The sequence below is a fragment of the Miscanthus floridulus genome, chromosome 14 (assembly GCF_019320115.1).
Source record: "Miscanthus floridulus cultivar M001 chromosome 14, ASM1932011v1, whole genome shotgun sequence".
Classification (NCBI taxonomy): Eukaryota; Viridiplantae; Streptophyta; class Magnoliopsida; order Poales; family Poaceae; genus Miscanthus; species Miscanthus floridulus.
Genome location: NC_089593.1, coordinates 14,085,026 through 14,104,494, shown reverse-complemented (window position 1 = coordinate 14,104,494; position 19,469 = coordinate 14,085,026). Strand labels below are relative to the sequence as shown.

The 19,469-nt window shown below is 41.6% G+C and overlaps 2 protein-coding genes across 2 annotated transcripts; both read left to right on the top strand.

The window, feature by feature from the left end:
* Positions 1-323: 323 nt before the first annotated feature.
* LOC136503082 (uncharacterized) lies at positions 324-11,681 on the top strand. Its single transcript, XM_066498276.1, has 3 exons — positions 324-691; positions 10,832-11,131; positions 11,639-11,681. Exons 1-3 carry the CDS (start codon positions 324-326, stop codon positions 11,679-11,681), a joined length of 711 nt encoding a protein of 236 aa, XP_066354373.1.
* A 360-nt stretch (positions 11,682-12,041) lies between these two features.
* On the top strand, positions 12,042-12,386 carry LOC136503081 (vicilin-like seed storage protein At2g18540). The gene has a single exon (XM_066498274.1). The coding sequence runs from the start codon at positions 12,042-12,044 to the stop codon at positions 12,384-12,386; it is 345 nt and encodes a 114-aa protein (XP_066354371.1).
* Positions 12,387-19,469: the final 7,083 nt, after the last annotated feature.

Sequence of the window (19,469 nt, the reverse complement as noted above, 5' to 3'; positions counted from 1 at the left end):
GCCGCTAAGGAGGTGTGGACAGCGGCTGGGGCTTCTCCTCCTTTCTTCCTCCTCCCTTCTGCTCTCCACCTCCCTTCTCCTTCTTCCTCCTCCCTTCTCCTCTCCTCCCTCCCTTCTTCCTTCTTCATTCTTCCTCCTCCCTTCTCCCTTCTTCCTCCTCTTCTCTTCCTCCTCTTCTCCCCTTCCCTTCTCTCCCTCCTCCCCTGCTCCTACAGGCGGCGTGCCCAGGGAAGGGACGGCCGGGACACGGTCGCCGCTGCCGGAAATGGCCAGTCGGCACCAGCCAGCCACCTCTGGGTGGCCAAGGCGAGGGGGGCCGGGCCATGGGGAGCTGCCGGGGTGGGGCGCGGCCGGCGGCTAGGGGCGGGGCGCGGCCGGCGATGGGGGTGGGCGTGGCCGGCAACGGGCGCGGTCGTGGGCGAGGCCGGCGGAGGGCGCGGGCGCGGGCGTGGCCAGCGGCGGGCGCGGGGAGCTGCAGGGGCAGGGCGCGGCCGGCGACGGGGGTGGGCGCGGCGGGCGTGGCCGGCGATGGGCGCGACCGGCGGTGGGCGCGGGGAGCTACTGGGGTGGGCCGTAGCCGGTGGCTAGGGGTGGGGCGCGGCCGGCGACGGGGGTGGGCGCGGCGGTGCTGTCGGCGACGGGCGCTGTCGCGGGCAAGGCCGGCGGAGGGCGCGGGCGCGGGGATGTCTGGGTTTTTGGCATCCGACATCACAACTTGCTCGAAACCTTCTTAATTTTTTACCACAGCCTCCACATGCGATAAAACGACGCCTCGACAAGTTTCGTGATTTTTGGACTTCGTTTGCATTTTATATAATTTAAAATTACATTTCCTGCAAGTACCTCGACATGTTACGTCAACGAGATGCTCGAGATTTCATGTGAGTTCCTGGATACGGCCTAAACATACCCTAAATATCATGAGTATCAATTTTTGGATGACCAAATTCCTTTATTCCATTTACCTGCAGTTCAAATTTGAAATATCCCGAAAAATTCAATGAAACGAAATAAACTAATGAAATATATCAAAAAAAGTCAATATTGCCCCAAATTTTAAAATAGAGTTTGAAATACTGTCACAAGGCCCCAGAAAAATATTTGGGCCCAAAATCAAAAAAAAATTATTTTGCCGAGTGCCATGTGGGGCACTCAACAAAATATGTTTTAAAAAAAAATTTGCCGAGTGCCTGGGGTGGCACTCGGCAAAATAAGTTTTTAAAAATAAAAAAAAATTTGCCGAGTGCCTAGGGCTGGCACTCGGCAAAATAAGTTTTTAAAAATAAAAAAAATTGCCGAGTGCCAGCCGTTAGGCACTCGGCAAAATCTGACGGCAGGTGGCCGCCGTCACGGGCCGGCCACCTTTTGCCGAGAGCCAGGCTTTACCGAGTGCCTGGCACTCGGCAAATCCACCTTTGCCGAGTACTTTATTTTGCCGAGTGCGGCACTCGGCAAAATATTGCTTTGCCGAGTGCCCCAATAAAAAGCACTTGGCAAAGTCTCAGGCACTCGGCAAAATCCAGTTTTCCAGTAGTGAACTTAAGAGAAATTTGTTATATCTGCAAATATATGGTGCTATGACATGCCATCTACAAAAATGCATAATTCAACAACTTCAATCTGAGCTACTAAATAAAATAGACTAGATAAATAATATAGAACTGGAGTGATTAATCATATACGTCAAATTAAGAACTGTACTCTAAACATTTGAGATTTTCAATGCAATTCTAAGTGAAAGCCAAAAGATGTGAACTATAGATGAGAACAACAGGATTGTAACAAAACTAGTGTTACAGGGATAAGGATAGAGAACTAAAAACTGGGATAAGGATAGAGAATTAGAAACTGGGATAAGGATAGAGAACTAAAAATGATTTCCTATAGTGCTGAATAATTAAGGAATCAAAATTGATGATAATGGTTTGGTGGGATCTGATTTTGCCTATCTTTCTCGCTTCAACCTAATTTGAAAAGGTACAATGAGAAGATTAGGGTTTTCATAATACTGAATAGAAATGTAATGTTGTTTGAATTTAGATTTCTGACGAAAATTAATAGATCCCAATGTAAAAAGGTCTTGTATTTCTGTAACATATAAAAATGACAAGTCAGTTGAATAAAAGCAGAAGGCAAAAATAAAGAAGGAATTCATTTCAATCTTTGACAAATTCAAAGGATAAGGAAAAGATGTGTTCACCTCTCCTTATCTAAATGGATGAAAAGGGGTTCTGAAATAAGAGTATTTTGAGATCACGACTTGCTTTGGTTAATCGTGTAAAATCAAAGCATACAATGCTGAGTGTAATCTCTGTGCTCATCATGTTACATTTTAGTGATTATATGAAACAAAATGTGTGAACAGATATAAAACGATATAGGTGATCACAACAAATTTTGAAAAAAAAGAGACATCATGTTATTACTGAACATCCTTAAAAATGATCTTTTAGGTACCATAGACGATGAAGGTACATATATTGTCTAGTGAGAAACTCGGAACCAAAATCATCAAATGAGATCAAGTGTAAACAGTCAGTTGTGCACATCACAGGTATCATCTACATCCATACCTTGCTAGGGATGAGCGTAATTATAAGCAGAGTGAAATTTGCACCAGCTGAACATGCCACCATATCACCTGCAAACACATTGCACAGTTAAAAAATAATAGCGGCAGATTATAGCAAAACAAACTGACCAAATGAAAGAACTGCATAGTGCCAACTTGTGAGAAAAGACTATCTATTGCGAATCTATGATAGTAATTCCATCATGAAATCAGGTCTGCGCGCCATCATGAGAAAGATGAACATCTAGCTACACACACCTGCGCCATCTAAAATTTCTCAGATCAAGGGTTGTGAATTGTGTTAAGTACATCTAAAAATTAGTAACACTGATGAAACATTGTTTGTGCAAAGATGCCTAGAGATACTGCCAGATCTATTGTCCAAGTAGAATTTTAATCTTCATGGTAAGCGTGCTTAACTCTTAGCTCAAATATGCAACTCCAACTATGTACTATTAATTTATAAGCTCAGATCAATGGAAATCCAAAGATGATTATAGGTTCAGATACAATCGAGCGCCTGATAGAGAGTGTGATAGAGAGGACATGCAGCCCATACCAACTCTAACTAGAAGAACTAAAGAGTAGAACTTGAAAAGAAGATTTTATACTGACACTTAGATTTTATACTGACACATCAAGATGGATAATGAAACAGGATATAAAATGAAAAAAGAACTAGCTACATAAACCTGCCAGTGTAGCAGGAGGGCATTGACGAGAAGGACATGAAGCAGTAGCAAATTAAACGTGGAGAATAACGGAACACAATGTGAAATGCAAGTATCATACTAACCTTTAAATTTTACGACATATAGAGGCTTACTCTTCAAGATATGATGGGTACCATTATCTGCATTATAAGACACAAGTATTGGTGAATTCCATGATGGTAGCACAAGCCATTCTTTTAAATGAGGTACACATTACTATTGCTAAAATAAATAAATTCATCATAAAAATGAATTTTACAGGAAGGCATAATCATAGGCAAATTCAACCCTGAAGCTACGGAAAAAATTATGTACATTTAAATTTATGACCGACCGTGTCAGATAGTAGTTTGACAAAAAAAAAGTAATTAACATATGCATTTATTCCAATAATAAGCAGATATATTACAAAATAAAATATACATCTAATTAGAAACATGACCTATCGTACTAACCTTGTCCTCAACAAGGACCTGAATCCGAACTTTATACTGCAATACAACAAAAACAATAGTGATGAGAAATTGTAGAATAAAAGGATGAAGAAACTGAAATGTGTAGGTGTCTAAGCACCCAAGCTTAGTATATCTAAAATTTTCAAATCGCATATAAAATTATGAATATGCTATAATGAAGATTGTATGGTGGTAATTTAAACTGTTTACAGGTAAAACTCCAGGGAGTTCCGGACAGAGTGCATTGGAGCAAGGAAGTTATGTAAAGTACTTTTATCTAGAGAGGTACCAATATATGTCTATGATGAACCTGCATACATTTTACTTTGAACCACAATCATATGTTCAGTTGATATATCCGAGCACTCTCATTTTGTAAGAAGTCAGTAATAAATTTGTGCTTCGATATTTACCAAAGTTGAACAGCAAAGTGAAACTTCTAGTACTATGATTTAGTCAATAAATTTTGAAATCAGTTAAGATTGCCATGTGTTCAATATCTGCAAGAGCATCATCACACTAGCAATTGAGCTATACTAGGGTCAAGAATAACTAACAACGTGATCAATACTGATTCATTTTTTAGAACTTTTGAATTACTATGAAGGGTTCGAGTCTCTATTATCATCTGGAAACAATTGATTTTACGAATTTTACAAAATGAAAAAAAAAATATTGCTAGATAAATTTGTGAGGGACTTGTTCAGACACAGGAAACAAGAAATGCATAGCTAACAAGGTACAACATGAGTGACAAAATCATTTTTGAAATTAAATTGTTCCAGCTGGTGGAACCACCAAACGGAGAAGTAAAAAATGCATACCTTTTGTTTCTGATGCTAGGCATATTATGACAACTTGTACTATAAAAATTGTATACAGAAGAACCTCCTGTTAGAGAATCAGGAATTGTTTAATAATTGCAACCTGCAGGATTTAGTAGAAGTATAATTAAAACAAGCAGCATAAGGTAAAATAAACAACTTTATAGAAGGACTAAGAACAACAGGAAAAATATAACTAGACTAAAGTTCTAAATACTAATCAAAACAACAATCCGCTTGTTGGCGATAAATCACCATGATTTTTTAGCCATCCAAACACCGTACCTGCAGATTGCCCAGGTCTAGAGGCATCATTTATGTGCGAGCACAACAGCAGCCTCAAATGCTGTTTGTATGTACCAATTCTTGACTCTGCCCGGATGCTTGCTCCTATCATCACAACCAAATATAACTCATATATCCCCAGTGTTAGGAAATTTAACTCATATAGTTTAGATCACCAGTGTGTAAGTCTCATAAAGTCAACTCATAAAATCACGCTGAGTACCTTGACACAGCAGAACTAAAAGGAACAGGTCTACCCACCAAAACCATCAGTCAGATACAGTAGATCGACATCTTACACTTGCTAATTTTATATTTAAAAGCTGCACTACCCTAGATCTGGACATCACTGTCGGTTCAAAAACCCACTTCACTGCCGGATTTTGAACCGACAGTGGCATACCAGCAATGATGGGGGGTTGACATCACTGCCGGTCCTTAAAAATCGACACTGATCTACAGGAAACAGTGTCGGTTCCTGGTTCCACCCGGCAGTGTCCAGTTGAACAACACTGCCGGTTTGTAGTGCCAACCGACAGTGATGGTTGCTTCAAGAGTGTCGGTTCTTGGCTCAAGCCAGCAGTGTTGAGCAAGCCTACACTGTCGGTTCATGGATCAAACCGGCAGTGTTGTAGTAAATATCAGTGTCGGTTCATGGATCAAACCGGCAGTGTTCTCGTAACTATCAGTGTCGGTTTATGGTTCAAGTTGGCAGTGTTGAGCAAGCCAACACTATCGGTTCATGGATCAAACCGGCAGTGTTGTAGTAAATATCAGTGTCGGTTCATGGATCAAATCGGCAGTGTTCTCGTAACTATCAGTGTCGGTTCATGGTTCAAGCCGGCAGTGTTGAGCAAGCCAACACTGTCGGTTTCCTTCTAACCGGCAGTGATGGTTACGACAACACTGCCAGTTTGTTGCTAACCGGCGGTGATGGTCCGTTCGTATTTTATTGTTTTATAATTTATTTTAATTTATATTTTTTCGTGGAATCGTGTTTTGCTTTATATACGCTACATAGATGACAGGTCTATCAATATTAAACATTACAAATGTTACTATTATAATTCAAATGTTTTTATCCACATCTCGATCCCTCAAAATAAAAAAAAATATGTTCTTGGACTTCACACATGCTTCTCGGACTTCCTACAATAATCTGGTGAGCCGCTCTAGGCCATACTGGTCCTTATACTTCACGGATTGTGCAATGGAAAATACTCTATCTTTTTTCAATACCTCAGCTAAGATGAATTTTGCCAGCTCCGATTGTAGTGCGACGATCTCCATGTTTAGCGGCCTTTCATGCTTAAATTTCTTGCGCTGTCGTTCAAAAAAGATGATATCCAAAGAGTAACAGTAAATCATTTTGTTGAATTATTAACAGACATAAATGAAATGGAGATTATACACAACAACTTATCGGCTTCTTTCGATTTCCCGTCGATGTAGCGAAGCATTGTCCACATTACATAAAACCCGCATTCATTGTTTCCCGTCGGCTGTGATAGGTACTTTGCCTCCATTTCGACAACCTTGAATGGGACCGACGTCCCACCGATATGTCTTCTTCGGACACTGAGCAACATTGAAAGAAGAAACATTAGAAAGCGGTATGTGTGATTAGAAAATAATAGTTATTAGGATCGCTTACTAATTCAGCACTGCCACCAGTGCATCCAGATGATGAAATGGTTTTTTCTTCGAGTCCCACACCTCGAGCAGATTTTTGGCAAGATTAACACAAATGAAGATGAAATGGTTGCTGCAATTATAGAATGCTAATTATCGAATAATCTTAACAAAAAAAGAAGCATAAAATTAAAAGCCAAGAACACATACTCGCAGTTGTAGGCTAGAAGTATGTGGGTTTTCTTCTTCATCGTGAATTCGTCGAAAACAACAATCAATCTCTGTTTCAGGTCTTCCACGTCACATCCATAGAGGCTTAGACATGTCCTCTCATTGACTCGCATGGGGTCCAAGAAGCCTATGTAATCCCATTTGCTTTTTAGAATACAAAATTTTGCTATACACCTACATAAAATCATGGGAAGTGCTCAAAAGTTAACAATTTGTGTCTTGAGAGAGTAGTTAATTGTAATATCTTGTATGTAGGGTACTTACATAGTCCACAGTGTCAACATTTGAACATCGATAGAGCGTTTCTGGTATAGCTGGAACAAGCACTCTCACTCGACATCGAACTTCTCTTCTTCAGGATATTGGAAAATATGTGGCGAACGGATAATAACCTCAAAACCAAAGTCGTCCGTCTCTATTGCTTGAGCCATGTAATATTCATGTAACTGGGCTGATGATCGGGAACCAAAAGATTGCCCCTTTCATACTTCATTGCCGGTGTTTCCGTCCCTTGTACATCATAATAGATGTTCGCGGCCTCTTCCATGGTTAAATCAGGGTTGTCTTCGACTAACTTCATAATGTTCCTTAAATCTTTATTGTGTATTTCTTTGTCTCCTGTTGTAGCGTATTTATTCTATGTTTGCCTTTTGAATTCGGACTTCAACAAAAACGGAGGCAGTGAGACACATAGATTGAAGAAACTAACACAATCTTCCTTCAAGATGTGTGCTGTAAATTTGTCTTTCATTAAGGTGGTAATGCTGCCACTGAACAGCCTTTTTCTTTTATGTTGGTCCACTTTGGGAGCATTAGCGACCAAATCCAAGGACCTTTTCTACGACTGCGAGGATGTCCTTGATCTTGTTTTGGGCTAAGGTGGAGGAGGAGGATGACGACGAGAATTATGTTTCCCGGTGCTGATGAAGATAGAGGAGGAGGAGGAGAAGTCTCTTTTCTCGGGGCTGATGAAGATGGAGTCGGACGAGGAAGAATAGAAGGAGACCTCAATCTTCTCGGGGGTGATGGCCCCGGATGAGGAGGGGAGTGATCTCTGTTGGGAGATGGTGAGTGCTCATCGTGGGTGGGCGAAGACTCGCAGTCGTCCTCATCATCAGAGAACAATTGATGGTCAAGCTTAATGAAGCGCTTGCGCCAGGCGACTTGAGAGCCCTTGTTTTGATCAAGTTTTGGCCTGTCTTCCGCTATGGGGTACTCAATGGGTATCTTGGTATACTTCTTATCAAGTATTTTGTCAATGGTGATGCAAGCGTACCCTAGTGGAATTGGGTGACCATTAATTATCCTGTCTCCCGCAAGCCAGGCCTGGCCGAGCGCTACCTTGTCCTTTGTCCATTCCTGACGGATGTACAACCAGACATTGATGGGTTCAGTGATGTCGTCCACCGGATGAGGCACATTCGCCTCTTCTTCATCGAGCGAGGTCGATCCGCAGCTGTTGCGACCCCTAAACTATGGGCTAAAGGCAATAGGAGTAGGGTTTTGTGGTACTACTGACCTCTTGGACGATAGAATTTGCATGACTCATGCTTCAACGGTTGCCTCAATCCGTGCTTCCATTCTATCTTCCATCTCTTTTAGTCTCCTCAAATACTCTGCCTCATGTTCCGCTCTACCCCTCAAGCGGCTCCGATAAGTGTTAGATTCTTGGGGGAATGCTAGTTTCCAAGGAACAACATTGGTTCTGATAGTTCGATCAGGGTGCTCCTTGGTTCTGAGTGCTTGGGTGAGCACGTCTTTCTCCCTATTAGAAGTGCGAGTCCCTTGGCTCACCTCCTCAGTTACCTAGAAGATCCTCTGGATGAGTTCGCTCATGGGTTGATTTGAGGAGCTAAAGCTCTCGTCCTCGGCGTGCCGTACATTTCTCCCCATACCATATAATACCGATCTGGGCTCCCAATCGGCGGTCTCAACCTGAACGCATTCCTAAGCAAGGCGATCCATCTTTTGAAGTTCTGCTTCAAATTCTGGCATCTTTTTGGCGTAGCCACGAGAGCCGAGATGATGAGGATTCATCGCTTTCTGTGAATTCTCCTTATTCTTCCTGCTTAGCTCTAAGTATTCCTCGGATAATCTATATTCCTTAAAAGCCTGCTAGAAGTCCTTCTGCTTGCTAAACTGTCCCCCATCGAAATCTGGCTCTTTATTTTGGAGGACAAAATTCTTGTACAATGTCCCCTTGAAATTCTTAAAGCATGTCCCCATGATTTCTTTTACTTTTTTCTTGACTAACTCCCTATCATACTCGATTGGGAAAGTGAAATACTCTAGGATCTTGACATCCCATATGTAATCCTTCTCGCTTTCGAGAACCCTCCACCGGTCATCATCTTTCCCAATCCACTTCCTGTACTTAATTGGGATGAAGTCCCTAACAAGTAGCCCAAGGATAGTCTTATATTTGGTCAAAGCTATAAGCGGTGAGAGTGGATCCCTAAATTCATCGAACTCAGTAATGTGCCAGTGTGCATTCCTACCAATAGAAATCTTTGACACGCCTCGCTTGGATCTGGCCTTCCTGCTACCCGAACCCTCTGGCTCCTCGACCATCAGAGGCTCCTGCTAGAGACACCAAGTAAGCTATGACCCTCTCAATTGATTAGCGTGTGTGGCTACATAGTGACATGATACCAAAGTTACCTGGCCATCTTGGTCATTTTGACCCAGATCGAGCAGGCCGAATAGGGTCCATGGCTGCTTGTTCTCACCGACCTGATTGACACTATCACCATTTGTCGGATCATGCAGCTCTCCCGTCCCAGCGATATCAACCGCTTCTTGTTGCCGATCAGTTCTTCGATGATGGGGTAACAGGTGACGATGAGTCATGGCTATGACATGATCGTGGTTAGTTTTGGCCACGGACAACTACTAATAGCATATGTTCATATATATAATATGTTTAATGCAAAGTCTAATAATAAGTCCACATACAACAAAGTCAAATAATAGCATATGTTCACCTAGAACAAATTCATTGTTTGATTGACCACATACAAGAAAGTCCACCTACTGTTCTACGAAACTAAGCCTACATCAACTTCCAAATAAGAAAAGCGATGACCGTAGCCATAAATAAAAGCATGACATCTTTCCAAGATCAAGGAGCAATTCTCCTAATCTTCACATCTCCGGCGGGTGGCTTCTCTTCGATCTCTAGTGCCAGCATATGGCCATGGTTTGCATTCATTGGACCATAGTAGGCCAGTTGCCCATGGTTTGCAAGGTAGGCCAGATGACTATAGTAGGCCCTCAAAGCTTCAGCTTCTGTGTTGTATTTTTTGTGCAAATTACCAGGGTAGCGATTAACTTGAGCATAACAATCTTCCCAGGTTCGATAAATCCCAGGCATGTGACCAACATGCACTACATACCATGCCATGGTTGCCTATACATTTAAGTAAATTAGGCATGTGGTAAGTGGTAATGGTAACTCACTGAACAAGAGTTATTATTCAAGTTATATGACCAAACTAAATCTATTTAATGTTCTTTATCCTTGACATTTCAAACTAAATTTATTTAAGCAAGAGCAGAAATTCTTATCTAACTCTTACACAAACAGAACACTCCCTATCGTCACAAATAAGACATCCACAGTCATTAACATGTACCTTTGACTGCTAGTTTCCATTGCTTGCAATAATTACAAAGTACAAAGATATCATAATATTATGCAACTACTATTCGAGACAGATATGCTCATATCATTGTCACATATTCAATCTAACTATGTCAAGAGGTGTTGATGATCAATGTTTAAATACTTAGACTGCACACATCGCAAAAGGTCACTTAGCTGTGACTCGAGGGAATAACTTGTTGCGACAACATGCAAATAACACCAATAGTTCTTAAACAGTTTAGGGCCATGATTACTAGGTCCTCTCTAAATCAGTAGGTAGCATAATCTCTTCAGGGAAAAACTAACTGGTTTATGTAACATGTACATATAAGGATAGCTAAACCAAGGAGTAACAACATGTAACTCAATCGAATAGGAATTGGCTGCTATTGGGAAGACAACAACCGTGGGGCATTTCATCTAACACTTAGCGGGTAGTGAGCCACGCACTCACCATGGGTGTGGGAAAGCAGCTATCCGTGCGCGCTCCTGAAGGCCTCAACGGTGCTCCGGTGTTGGGCGGTGGACGGCGTGGGGAGTGCTCCGGTGTGGGGTGGTGCACGGGCGTCGGCGTCAAAGAAGAGGAGTGCGGGGCTAGAAACAGCGGTGCGGGGGGTGGTGGATGGTTGCTCCGGCGTGGGGCAGTGCATAGGCTTCGGCATCGAAGAAGAGGAGCGCGGGGCTGGGAATGGTGGCGCGGGGGTGGTGGACAGGTGCTCCGGCATGGGGCGGTGCACGGGCATCAGCGTCGAAGAAGAGGAGCGCGGGGAATGGTTGGCGCGGGGTTGAAATTTGGATAATTTCAACCCGCGGTGGCCTTTTATACTAGACCTCATCACTGTCAGTTCTAATTAGAAACCGATAGTGATGGTGGTACATCACTGCCGGTTGTTAGTAGGAACCGATAGTGATGGTGGTACATCACTGCCGGGGCATTCTTTAAACTGGCAGTGATTTTCGTGTAGCGGTTACAGCATAAGTAACTTATCTTTTCCACTTCTTTCGAATACCTCCTACTGGCTCAATGGTTAAGACCCCGCAACTTAGCCCCCGATACCCGTGTTCAAATCCCGAGTGGCCTAATTTTTTTGGTTTAATTTTATAATTTATTAAGCGGTCTAAAGGTCAAAAAGATAAAAAAAAATATGTCGCATCCCTAAATCGAACCGAAGCCTACAAGTTCTAGAGTAGCACACAAACCATTGAGCTATCACCTAATTTTAGAAAGTTTGAAGGAATTTATTCCTTTGAGTGATTATATGTCCCTGCTTTGCGCGTAGGCCCTTCAACTCCCTGGCCACGCTGGTCGCGCGGTTCCCATGAAGAGCCGCTGTTTTACCCAGTCCTTGGACTGGTCATGGCCCTTCAGTTCACCATGAAGAGACATCGCATTTACCCAGGAGTCCATCGGCTGCTCGCGCCGGTTCCCAACGTAGGCGCGCTCCGTCTTCCAAGGGGTGCGAGTTATTGCACCGTGATCAGTTCCACGCCTATATATAAGCCAGGCCCCATGCACAGTCGGCCACCATTGCACCACCGTGTGTCAAGAAAGCGAAGCACCCTTCCCACGCACACCTCGCCCTGGCCCTCGACCCGCCGCCACAATGCCTCACCGCTTGAAGACAACATGAGTGATGCTGAACCCGTCGTCCTCACATCGCCCCCCCGATGCCAGCTCCACCGATGCCGTCGTCTGAATCGAACCTCGAGGTGAACCTCGAGGATGATCTGGACCGTGAGACCGCATCGAAGGAGGAACCAGAACCTCTTCCGATGGAGGAGGTCGTCTTCAACTCATTGGAGACAGCTCGGAAGGAGGAGGAGGACTGGCACCTCCACGCCATCAGACAGAAGGAGACCGACGACTGCATCCTGAAGCGCACCGTCGAGATCTCCAAGGAGGAGGAGCACCGCCACGAGGAGCGCCACCGGCATGAGGAGGAGGAGGAGTGCCACCGCCAGGAGGAGGAGACCGAGCGGCGTCTCGCGATGGACACGGAACGGCGCCGGCGCAGGGCTAAGCGATGAAAGAAGCGCGAAGAGGAGCACCGACAGCAGGGGGACGACGCATGCGGTAGCACCGGTAGTAATTAGTAGCACTAGTGATTAATCAATGTCTTAGGTCGATGTAATAATTTACTTGTGCTAAAAAAATCGTGTTGTCGAATTCTTTGTTTGATCATCATCACCTTGGGTTGATACTTGCATTGCATGACCTCATTTTTATTTGCTTACATATTGGATGTTGCTTTGTATGACCTCATTTTGCTTACATCGTCCCTTGGATTGTATGTGGCGATGCATCTTGGTAATTGTCTCGTTGTCACGAAGACCGTAGTATATGATATGCTACGTACCGGAGATCGAGGGGGCCAACAGGACTGTTGCTCTTCTAGACATCACTGTCGGGCCATTCTTTAAACTGGCAGTGATTTCCGTGTAGGGGTTACAGAATAAGTAACTTATCTTTTCTACTTCTTTTGAATATCTCCTACTGGCTCAACAGTTAAGACCCCACAACTTAGCCCCGATACCCGTGTTTGAATCCCGAGCAGCCTAATTTTTTTTGGTTTAATTTTATAATTTATTAAGCGGTCTAAAGGTCAAAAGGATAAAATAAATAAACCTTGGCACACTTCCTATACTAGCGCAGCGGTTAAGTGTTTGAACTCTGTAGCCCGAGACCCGAGCTCAAACCTGAGGGCTGGCATAATTATTTTATAATTTTTTATATATCACTGTCGGTTTTCAAAATAAACCGACAGTGGTAACAAGCATCACTGTCGGTTTTTTCTCATCACTGCCAGTTTTTTTGAAACCGACAGTGATGTTTATAAATATTAAAAAAATCTTTTATATACTGAATAAATAGAAGCATATGTATTCCTATGTCGAAATAGCTTAAATTTTTTTGGCAAACTTGTACACACAAATTAAGATCCTACACAGGATCTTAGGTTTTTCTAATCATTTTTTATTAATTATATTTTTTGTGTGCTGAATGAGACAAAAGAGGGTGAATTTCATCTTGAACCCAATAGATTTTTTCATCCACCTCCACAAAATTCTTATCCCTAGATCACAATAGATCCTGTGTAAAAGTTTGGCATCATTACGGATCTTTAAGTGGGTAGACTCAGTTCAACCAATAATTAAACGGTCTCGTCGCGTGGAAATTCAATTAAACCTCAGAATGTAGCAAACCATCTCCGAAAAATCCAAAACTTGGTGTTTCCTTCACACGTGGCAGATGCAAGCCTGAGAATAATTTTGAGACCAATACAACATCGGAATGCATATGAACCACAGAAACCTTGATAACCTATGTGTATAGTCATGGTTCGATGAAAGGGTATATGTACCTCTTTGAAGCATGTATACTCCGCCTATGTCAAAATGGTTTGAAATTTTTTTGGCAAGCTTGTACACCCAAATTAAGATCCCACACAAGATCTTAGGTTTTTCTAATCATTTTTTTATTAATTAAAGTTTTCTGTGTGCTGAATGAGACAAAAGAGGGTGAATTTCATCTTGGACCCAATAGATTTTTTCATCCACCTCCACAAAATTCTTATCCCTAGGGTACATTAGATCCTATGTAAAAGTTTGGCACCATTCCGGATCTTTTTGTGGGTAGACTCAGTTCAACCTATAATTAAACGGTCTCATCGCGCGGAAATTCAATTAAACCTCAGAAAGGAGCAAACCATCTCTGAAAAATCCTAAACTTGGTGTTTTTCCTTCACACATGGCACGTGCAAGCCTGAGAATAATTTTGAGACCAATACAACACCGGAATGCATATGAACCACATAAACCTTGATATCCTATGTGTATAGTCATGGTTCGATGAAAGGGCACATGTACCTCTGTGAAGCATGTATACTCCGCCTATGTCAAAATGGCTTAAAATTTTTTTAACAAGCTTGTACACCCAAATTAAGATCCCACACAAGATCTTAGGTTTTCTAATCATTTTTTATTAATTAAATTTTTCTGTGTGCTGAATGAGACAAAAGATGGTAAATTTCATCTTGGACCTAATAGATTTTTTCATCCACCTCCACAAAATTCTTATCCCTAGGGCACATTAGATCCTGTGTAAAAGTTTGGCACCATTCCAGATCTTTTTGTGGGTAGACTCAGTTCAACCTATAATTAAACGGTCTCGTCACGCGAAAATTCAATTAAACCTCAGAAAGTAGCAAACCATCTCCGGAAAATCCCAAACTTAGTGTCTCCTTCACACATGGCACATGCAAGCCTGAGAATAATTTTGAGACCAATACGATATCGGAATGCATATGAACCACATAAACCTTGATATCCTATGTGTATAGTCATGGTTCGATGAAAGGACACATGCACCTCTGTGAAGCATGTATACTCCGCCTATGTCAAAATGGCTTGAAATTTTTTTGGCAAGCTTGTACACCTAAATTAAGATCCCACACAGGATCTTAGATTTTTCTAATCATTTTTTTAGTAATCATATTTTTTTGTGTGCTGAATGAGACAAAAGAGGGTGAATTTCATCTTGGACCCAATAGATTTTTTCATCCACCTCCACAAAATTCTTATCCCTAGGTCACATTAGATCCTATGTAAAAGTTTGGCATCATTCCGGATCTTTAAGTGGGTAGACTCAGTTCAACCAATAATTAAACGGTCTCGTCGCGTGGAAATTCAATTAAACCTCAGAATGTAGCAAACCATCTCCGAAAAATCCAAAACTTGGTGTTTCCTTCACACGTGGCAGATGCAAGCCTGAGAATAATTTTGAGACCAATACAACATCGGAATGCATATGAACCACAGAAACCTTGATAACCTATGTGTATAGTCATGGTTCGATGAAAGGGTATATGTACCTCTTTGAAGCATGTATACTCCGCCTATGTCAAAATGGTTTGAAATTTTTTTGGCAAGCTTGTACACCCAAATTAAGATCCCACACAAGATCTTAGGTTTTTCTAATCATTTTTTTATTAATTAAAGTTTTCTGTGTGCTGAATGAGACAAAAGAGGGTGAATTTTATCTTGGACCCAATAGATTTTTTCATCCACCTCCATAAAATTCTTATCCCTAGGGTACATTAGATCCTATGTAAAAGTTTGGCACCATTCCGGATCTTTTTGTGGGCAGACTCAGTTCAACCTATAATTAAACGGTCTCATCGCGCGGAAATTCAATTAAACCTCAGAAAGGAGCAAACCATCTCTGAAAAATCCTAAACTTGGTGTTTTTCCTTCACACATGGCACGTGCAAGCCTAAGAATAATTTTGAGACCAATACAACACCGGAATGCATATGAACCACATAAACCTTGATATCCTATGTGTATAGTCATGGTTCGATGAAAGGGCACATGTACCTCTGTGAAGCATGTATACTCCGCCTATGTCAAAATGGCTTGAAATTTTTTTGACAAGCTTGTACACCCAAATTAAGATCCCACACAAGATCTTAGGTTTTCTAATCATTTTTTATTAATTAAATTTTTTTGTGTGCTGAATGAGACAAAAGATGGTAAATTTCATCTTGGACCTAATAGATTTTTTCATCCACCTCCACAAAATTCTTATCCCTAGGGCACATTAGATCCTGTGTAAAAGTTTGGCACCATTCTAGATCTTTTTGTGGGTAGACTCAGTTCAACCTATAATTAAACGGTCTCGTCACGCGAAAATTCAATTAAACCTCAGAAAGTAGCAAACCATCTCCGGAAAATCCCAAACTTGGTGTTTCCTTCACACATGGCACGTGCAAGCCTGAGAATAATTTTGAGACCAATACAATATCGGAATGCATATGAACCACATAAACCTTGATATCCTATGTGTATAGTCATGGTTCGATGAAAGGACACATGCACCTCTGTGAAGCATGTATACTCCGCCTATGTCAAAATGGCTTGAAATTTTTTTGGCAAGCTTGTACACCTAAATTAAGATCCCACACAGGATCTTAGATTTTTCTAATCATTTTTTTAGTAATCATATTTTTTTGTGTGCTGAATGAGACAAAAAGAGGGTGAATTTCATCTTGGATCCAATAGATTTTTTCATCCACCTCCACAAAATTCTTATCCCTAGGGCACATTAGATCCTGTGTAAAAGTTTGGCACCATTCCGGATCTTTTCATGGGTAGACTCAATTCAACCTATAATTAAACGGTCTCGTCGCACGGAAATTCAATTAAACATCAAAAAGTAGCAAACCATCTCCGGAAAATCCCAAACTTAGTGTTTCCTTCACACATGGCACGTGCAAGCATGAGAATAATTTTGAGTCCAATGCGACACCGGAATGTATATTTCTAATTGCCCAACAAATATTACACGAATTACATGCATGACAATAATTAAACACATAAAGCCGTACATATTAAAATTAGAACCCAATTAAACTACAACCTTAAAAACCTAGCTAAATAAACATTAATTACTATCGGAATCACTATCGGGATCGATCGGGCCATGCACACTAACATGCCTCTGTAGCCATATATGATAATTGATGTCACGGATTATGTATCCGCTTGTATCGATGAAGTCCAATGCCCGTATGAGTGCACTCTCTCATGCCTCACAATACCAAAAGAATAGTCGGCCATAGATGTAACCTACTGAACGACCACTGCCCCTGTTAGTAATCCTTATACAGTACTGGCATCCTTTTATAGTGAGCTGGCCGAGGTTTCCATTATAGAAGTCCCAATCGTACCCGAGTTGCTCCGTAGCTTGGTCTAGAACGGCCCACAAGCCACATGCAGCATAGGTAAGGTTCTGTAGCGCAATCTGCATACGAAGAAAAAAAATTAGAGAATGTTATTACAATAATAAATAATAAATAACCACGACTCAGGTATAAGTGACCATTTTACCACATCCGCAAGGTTGTAGCTTGCAAACCATTCGCTTGCTTGCAGGACAAGGATATCACCAGCATTCAAAGCAAGTGCCTTGAAGTGCGAGAAATCAGGCACATCATAGCAAATACGTCGAAGTGCCTCTAAATAGATGCGCACGGCACTTAATTGGGCGCTTATCACATCCGGGCTCTGTATTTCCGTCCCATGGATATGGTTCCGATGATTTGAACCCCTCATAGGGATAAAAAAACTGAGTTCACACGTCCATAGCCGACCACTTGCATTAGATGTCGTGTTCTCGATGATGTCCGAGATAAAGAACTAGCTAAGTGTTGTTCGCAGCCAATCTATTAGGGATATAGTCTGCGACATATATGCATACAACAATGATATTAAACTAATTACACTTATTTGCTAGCATCAAAAAACAAAAGATGTTGGAAAATATTTCATACAATAGCTGGAACAGAGAACCGTGGAATGGCCACATTAGGAGTGAATGGCTCATCGCCAGGGTGGAAACCTGGTTCTTGTGGTGGGGGAGGTCTGTTGTTCATACCACCTGATCGATAAAAAGCAAAAAAAATATGAACATAAAATATATGCACAAAAAAATTCTTCCAAGTAAAATGTGGCAACATAATTAAATATAGATCGAATGCAAGGAATAAGAATATATATAAATGTAGAATGCAAAGAAACATGAATATAAATATAGATAAAATGAATATAGATATAATATTAGAGAAGACAACATATCAATACCATTGAAAAATGCAGGAGCCATGACCAAATCACGTAGAGAGAGAGAGAGTGGATGTCTTGAGAAGTGAGAGTGAAACATGAGAAATGAGACTGAGAGAGTTCATGGGTGGGTGGGATCGATGTATGTGGCCGACAGTTTGTTTTATACAGGGGGGCATGGACATCACTACCGGTTTTTAAATAGAACCGACAGTGAAGGTGGCTATCACTGCCGGTTTCTAAATAGAACCGACAGTGAAGGTGGCTATCACTGTCGGTTTCTAAATAGAACCAACAGTGAAGGTGCATATATGTAAAGGATATATTTATTTAGATACTACAGTAGAAAAGTTTTAACAAGAATGATATATTTATTTAGATAGTACTGAAATACATCAAAAAATTACAAAAAGTTAGAAATAAGTTACATATACGATAACAAAGACCTTACACTAAAATTCCATATATGATAATAAAGACCTATTTGCGTACTGGTCAATGTTATCATCGATGTGTATCAACACATTATAATTTAAACACCTCAGTAGCATTCTTCTAGCACCAACTAGGGTCAAACAACAACATTGAGGTGGTCTACGAGCTATACCGGTTGGAGATGATAAGGTGACATCGATGAATCCATGCCTCTGTTGTACATGGCCTTTTTCTCGGTATAGTCCAGAGCACATTGGATTCAGCTCGGCACCACACCGATGAACCAATGCTGCTCCGGGACAGGAAATTGCCGAGAGCACACCAGGTCTCTCTGGACATATAGTCTAGAGCGCACCACAGCGGATGGCTCTGTGAACCTCGTGGCATCTCTAATCTTCGGCGTTGCTCTATCTTCAGTAGTATTCCTCTAGTACCTCATGTGTGCACCATTTTGGTGGACTACGATGCATAATGATATATGTGGTTTGTTGTGAGAGGAAAACATTGTATCATGGCTGATAAGGCCTGGCTGAAATCAACATGCATGGAGAGGCTAGCTCCTGACCGAGGGTCATTTTATAGGGGCTAGCAGTCGTGGTACATTTTTATTTCTGAACTAAAGTTATCGGGGTACATGGGAGCAGTGTTCCAATTGTTGTGGTCATGGGAGCATTGTTGGCATATGGGAAGCATCTACACATCACTATCAGTTTTAGTTTAAAACTCGACAGTGATAGAAGCTATCACTGTCGGTTTTAAAACCAAAATCGACAGTGAAGGGCCCTGCCGAGATCTTTTAGTAAAAAAATATAAAAAAACATTGTCGGTTTGGAGCCTGCCATCGCAGCCTTTTGTAAAAAATATAAAAAGTTTGGCCCGCCTGAGATTCGAACGCGGGTCACGGGGTCGAGAGTGCGTGGTCTGCCATCGCAGCCTTTTTGTAAAAAATATAAAAAGTTTGAACCGCTGAGTTAGGATAGGGAGTTCGGTTAGAATGGTTTTATTTTTTTTCTTTTATCCCATCATAATGCACTACTAAATAATAAATGCAAAATC